Source organism: Cajanus cajan, chromosome 8 (assembly GCF_000230855.2).
Source record: "Cajanus cajan strain Asha chromosome 8, NIPB_CcT2T_4, whole genome shotgun sequence".
NCBI lineage: Eukaryota > Viridiplantae > Streptophyta > Magnoliopsida > Fabales > Fabaceae > Cajanus > Cajanus cajan.
The window spans coordinates 3,972,480-3,978,864 of record NC_138524.1 but is presented as its reverse complement, the minus strand read 5'-3'; the positions used below and the strand labels follow the sequence as shown (position 1 = coordinate 3,978,864).

General features: G+C 36.7%; 1 protein-coding gene across 2 annotated transcripts; it reads left to right on the top strand.

Moving 5' to 3' along the window:
- Nucleotides 1-666: 666 nt before the first annotated feature.
- XK-1 (xylulose kinase-1) lies at nucleotides 667-6,118 on the top strand. 2 transcript variants are annotated; one of them, XR_002241448.3, is made up of 9 exons: nucleotides 667-2,017; nucleotides 2,112-2,320; nucleotides 3,010-3,149; nucleotides 3,256-3,508; nucleotides 3,597-3,729; nucleotides 4,064-4,152; nucleotides 4,516-4,793; nucleotides 5,203-5,362; nucleotides 5,603-5,682. XR_002241448.3 is itself a non-coding variant. In XM_020383848.3 (9 exons), the coding sequence occupies exons 1-9, from the start codon at nucleotides 1,945-1,947 to the stop codon at nucleotides 5,804-5,806; spliced, it is 1,449 nt and encodes a 482-aa protein (XP_020239437.1). In that variant the 5' UTR covers nucleotides 676-1,944; the 3' UTR covers nucleotides 5,807-6,118. The 2 variants fall into 2 exon arrangements, 1 of the variants encoding a protein (XP_020239437.1); XM_020383848.3 differs by having other exon boundaries at nucleotides 676-2,017; nucleotides 5,293-5,362; nucleotides 5,603-6,118.
- The last annotated feature ends 267 nt before the right edge of the window (nucleotides 6,119-6,385 follow it).

Genomic DNA, 6,385 nt, shown 5'->3' with positions numbered 1-6,385 from the left:
ATATATAACTTTCTAAATACCGAAAATGGCTTCAGTTTAATCTACTTTAATTCTTAATTTGTAATTTCGATCTTATTTTTCATTAGGCAGTTTCATCTCCTAAATTTATATAATTTGACTGTTTAAACTTAGAAAAAAGTTATTCATAGTATTCGACACTGTCACATTATTGCATGTATGTGAGATAACAATTATCACATGAAAAATATGTATCGATATATTATAGATATACAAATTTGACCGTTGGATCAAAATTATACATTTTTCAAAAACTGATGACTTAAAAGTAAGGGGTAAAAATTATAAATTAAGAACTAAATAGAGACTAAAATTACAATTTATTGTATTCCTTTCTTTCCTTTTAAAAAAATGGAATATTAAAGTGGGCATTGGTGGACCAAGAGCGTGTAAGATTCGTTAGAAACACGTGATGGGTTCTTTCATCAGTATAATTTTTTCTTCTTTTCCTCTATTTCATGGTAAAGTGTTTGATATCTTATTTTGGGAGTCAATGGAATAATATTGACAAATGGGGCCGTCCAGCCCACTAAAGATCATTAGCTAGACATTTAAGCTGCCCAATGGGCTCATTCACGCATCATATCAGTATGGCAGATGATAAACACACCTCCACTCTCATATAAATACACCTCCTTTTTAAAAAAATATATATAAAATATCTAAATTACCCTTAAAAAAAATTTCTAAATTTACACCCCTCTCCTTTGAAATTGATGTGGCTGAGATTTGCCTGAAACAACCTATGGTTTGCAATCCTCTTAGGCAAGGGATGTTGAGGCTCCGGTATCACAGGCCGTAAAAAGAGAAGTAGTATAAAATATTAGGCATTATACTCTGACTCATATATTCCGGGAATTTTTTCCAGATCTTTCCAACGAATGTTTATAATGGTCTGCTCATGAAACTTCGGGTACCTTGACTATCAATAAATGATGTTCCCCAGGAGCAAAGCCATCTAAGCCAAGATCGTCAATTCCTTTCACTACCAGCCGCCGCTCAACAGCATCGGAATCAGGGAAGGCGGCACTCTCTTCCCCGCACCCCCTTCCCCTCCCCCTACACCCCCCTTCTCCGCGCAATATATAATAAATAGGAGCAACTATATATAGGTTTAATTACTGCTACATTTCATGGCTTCTCTCTCGTCCTCACCACTGTCCAACTTGCTACATCCACGATTCTTACATCGAGGTTCGCGTGGTAGTCCAGCAGCATCGCCACCATGTCCGGCGACACCATCTCCGCCGCAATGTGGAGCGGCGTCTTCCCGGCGGGGCCGGAGGGGTAGTTCACGGCGGAGGGGTAGTTCACAGATCCCAAAAACTGAAGCAGAGGGGGTATGAATTCCGAAGAGCTAGGCATGAAACATAGGAAAGAAGAAAACCTGAGTGAGCAATGCGAGCTGTTCGACGCCGAAGTATCTAGCTGGGTGTCGAGGGCGAGATCAACGGCGGAGGTGCAATGCGTGTGCCATTGAGCGGAAAGAGGTTTAGGAAGAAGGGGGTATGGGGTGTGGGGTGCGAGAAAGCGAGGTGTGGGGTGCGGAGAAGGGAGGTGTGGGGTGCGGAGAAGGGAGGTGCAGAAAATTGAGATACGGAGAAGGAGATATAAATTTAGGAATTTTTTTTTTAAGGATAATTTAGACATTTTATATATATTTTTTAAAAAAGGAGGTGTGTTCATACAAGAGTGGAGGTGTGTTTATCATCTGCCTATCAGTATTAGGCAAAATGGCCCATGAAGTAAATGGGCCTTCAACTATGCGAACGTTTAATAAACACGCGCAAGCCCGCACGATTAACTCTTGTTATTTTTATAGTTCTTTATGTGGAGTGGCTTTGCCAATTGCCACCATTATTTGTTCCTCAGGTCCCTTATCCGCGGGGAATGGGAGAAAAAGCTAAGAGCTAAGAAGTGTGCAACATGGTAGTAGCTATTTCACTAACCCACCCAGCAAGCACTGTTTTAGTTTCTTTGCCATCAATCCAAAAACGTGGTACATGAACTTTCTCTATGAGCATAGCAACTGCTACTTACTTAATTTTCCCCTAATGCGTGAGAGTCTAATCAAACTTTGAACCAATTTTCAGGGAATGTGTTATATAATAAGGTAAGAAAATCAAGGGCAGTATCAATGTCCCTCGGAAACGGAAATAATAATAAGGAAGAAGTGAGTGTGGGAGCAGGTGAAAGGCTCTATCTTGGGTTGGACTTTGGCACATCCGGTGCCAGGTTTGCCATAATTGACAAAGATGGGACAATTCAGGCTGAGGCAAAGAGAGAGTATCCTCTGTACTTGGTATCATTTATTTTCCTTTTTAATCTCCTACCATAGGTTTCTGGCCTCAACATTAGAATAGCATGTGTTCAACAAATAGTATGGTTTTAGCGTGTGGGGAAATTATTGTTTGTTTGGTATATAGAGATAAAGTTATCCGAATGCTTTCATGGCTACACAATTATGTTAAATATTCAAAGAGTTTTGCCGCTAATAATAATCTTACTGAATTTGAACTGGATTATTTTCAGGAGGATTTACGTGCTATAGGAAAAAGAAGAAGAAGATATAGCAATAAAAGTTAAAATCGTGTATATAAATAGACTTAATTTTCATTTTAAAAGTTATTTTTATTAGGATTTTAAGCTGATATCAGAATCTGTCATACAAGTTACCTACCATTTATTTGCACAGTCTAATAGTGTTGAGCCTTACCTACGGTGAGTAATGTGTATTAGAAAAAGAAAAAAAAAGAAGAAGAAAAAAAAAGATCCCCAGTCAACCAATGATAAAGCAAAAATAACGGAATATTTTCATCTAAATCAGTTTTGTAGAGTTGATTTACGCCACCATACATATGTTTAAGACTTTCATTCCACAACAAATGGATTTCCACTGAAATAAAGATGTGTGCAATTAGTAATTGCAGTATTAAGCATTAATACTACTGCTATGGTAGGCTGAGGTTTCTGTTTCTCTTGTCTAGAAAGAGTGGAGAGTCACATGATTGGGCACGCTCGTGGAAGGAGACACTGTTTTCTCTGCTTGAAGATGTCCCACTTGACCTTCGCCAACACGTTGTGTCCATTTCCATGGATGGGACTTCCGCAACTACTATCATTGTGGATAGGTGGATGATCAGAACTTTCATTTAGTTATAATTTTTGTTTTAATTAAGAATAATTGAAGATTGTATATATGAATTCTGAAGTAGGATCATGAATTTGGTGTTGTAGTAACACAGGAGAACCGTTGTGGAGACCCTATCTTTACAACGAGAGTTGTCCTGATGCACTACCAATGGTGAAATCTATTGCTCCTCAGAACCATACAGTTTGCACTGGGTCTTCCACTCTGTGTAAACTCGTCTCATGGTGGAATCGTGTTGGTTCAAACAAAAAACCTGCTCTGTTGTCGCACCAAGCGGATTGGCTTTTGTGGCTTCTTCATGGAAAGCTTGGAGTTACAGATTATAATAATGCTTTGAAGGCATCATTTAAAAAGCTTTGTCACCACTGTGTTTTTCTCAGAGGTTCATGACAATGACGCAATTATAACATTGTTTTATGTTTTGCAGGTTGGCTATGATCCTGAAGTGGAATCATATCCTTCATGGCTAGTCTGTCAACCATATTATCATCTTTTACCTTCAGTTGTTGCTCCAGGAACTCCAATTGCTTGCTTAAAGGAGGACATTAGAAATAAATATGGTATGTTTTCTTAATACATTAATTGAAATTGTAATAAGAATCTATACCTAGAAAACCTTATCTGGGTGTAACTCCTTGCAATTTGATATATACAACCTTATGTAGGTGTTCACTTCTCTTCACTCTAGTGCCTTCTTGATAGTAGAGACACACTGCTTGTCCAACTTGGCCGCCAATAAACTTGGTGCCCAAGTAACACATTATTTATTTATTTATTTTTATTTTTTGTGTCTCTTATGTATTGTGATGTAATGATATCAGTTTCTTTAACATCCTGATTAAAAGCTTACTGCTATGAAGTTGAAAATCTTATGTACAATGCATACCCTTTCAGGTTTCCAAAAGGATTGTGTTGTATGCACCGGAACCACTGACAGTATAGCTGCGTTTCTTGCAGCTCGTGCTACTCAACCTGGGAAAGCTGTATTTTTATTTTTATTTTTTTATTTTCAACTAGGCTTATGTGTTTCTTTGCTTATTCTTGATCTATCATATCGCGCAACAGACGACTACAGTTTTATAGAAAGCTGACTTAAATTCATGGTTTGCTAATTAAATTAGAACTTTTAAGTTTCATATTTTTCAAGATTTTATATTCAGTGTAGCACCCAAAAAAATGTTTAGCTTCAAGAATGGAAAATTTGTTGTACCAATATTTACTATTTATAATTTTGCATAGTAGTCTTTCTGCTAAACCATCTTTTTCAGCATTCGAAAATCATGTTTCTTTTCTATGCAACTAAGTCATGATAGCTTTTTATGACTTGTATATCTGTCCTTGATTAGGTCACTTCATTGGGTTCAACACTAGCTATTAAACTACTAAGCAACACAAGAATTGAGGATTCTCGATTTGGGGTGTATAGTCATCGCCTTGATGATAAATGGCTTGTTGGTGGCGCTTCAAACACTGGCGGAGCCATTCTTAGACAGCTGTTCACCGATGATCAATTAGAGAAACTGAGTGAACAGATCAATCCCTCTCAACCTTCTCTTCTGGACTACTATCCTCTTCCAAAAGCAGGTGAAAGATTCCCAGTAGCAGATCCAAATTTGGCACCAAGGTACTAAGTGCATGTTTGGTTACATATCCATGATCTACATTTAAATAAAAATCACATCAAAATTGATGGAAAAACAACTAATTCTTACTTCCACCGATCTACATCCAACCAAAATTGATGTGAATTAAACATGCTTTATATTCCATTTGCTTTTCCATTGGAACACTTCATTTTTGGAACTCAATTCCCATTTAAATTTTACCTTATTTTGAGTCTTCATTAACTTTTCCCAAAATGTAAACAAAAATAAAAGCCAATTATTTCATTAAAACAAGTTAATCAATCAAAGACATTTTTTGGATGACTCATCCAACTTTTATAAAAGATAAGTGATGTCTCAAGTTCAACGTAAAGAGTCAACTTTCAAGGTTTCTTGAGTGTTTGGCTCATTTTGGGTTTTGTGACAAAGCCAAATTTGGTTCTGCTAGCTGTGCCACCACAACGTCACCACTGACCAAGACTTCTCAATTCTCATGACTGAGTTTGAATTATTGGGCAGGCTACTTCCTCGTCCAGAAAATGATGTTGAGTACTTGCATGGGATTTTAGAATCCATTGCACGTATAGAGGTAAAAATCTTGACTCATTTTAGACAATGAGAATGCTTAGATACAAGGTTAAAAGTATTTTAGAGTTTCTCTATAAAATATTTTTTTTTATATATTTTTAATAAAAAAAAAGCTCTCAAAATTGTTCTAAACTTGTATCCAAACAATTTCAATGTTTTTGTTCATATTTTTGAGGAAACAAGTAGGATTTTCACACATCCACTAGTGCCCCATGTGAAGGATTCTTGAATGGTATTTTAGGCAAAGGCATATGGGTTGCTAAAGGAGCTAGGAGCAACCCAAGTAGAGGAAGTTTTCACAGCTGGTGGAGGAGCCAAAAATGAGAAGTGGATAAAGATACGAGAGAGGGTGCTTGGTTTGACTGTGCGTCGTGCAAATCAAACAGAAGCTGCCTATGGAGCTGCATTATTGGCAATAAAGGGTGATCAACAAAATATTTTGTGAAAAATATTATTTCAACTCGTCATTTGAAATGTTGTTTATAAAAGAAAATGAAATTTCTCGGGGAGGAGGACCGAAGAATGTTTCAACATGGTGTTAAAAGTTCGATTTATTCCAATTCATATGAACATGTCATGTTTGTATTACTGTTTTAGTAGCCTAGCCTCCAACCAAGGTATACGTTACCAAAAAGATCCCTTTTGTTGTGTTATGTATGCGTTAAGGGTGCATCGTCATTACAAACATGCCTTCAGTTGGCATAGTGTTGTTCTGTTTGAAAAGCGAAATAAACCTGAGAATACCTGACACAACCAATTACCAATTTGGCAATTTTCGTCATTTGTCGTAGACCAACCAGATTGCACAGTAACTAAGTTTATTGTTCGGTCCTGTTTCGTAGTGTCTTTTGGATTAGTTTGAGTAAAAAGCTGTCTCATCATAAAACTATATTCTACTTTAGTTTATATCAATTTAAATATTTTACTGTATCAAATTTGACTTTAAAAGTGTTTGGATTAGTCTTGAGTTAAAGTTATCATGATTTTTAAAAGTAACAAATAATTGTTGGATTATGGAGTTAAA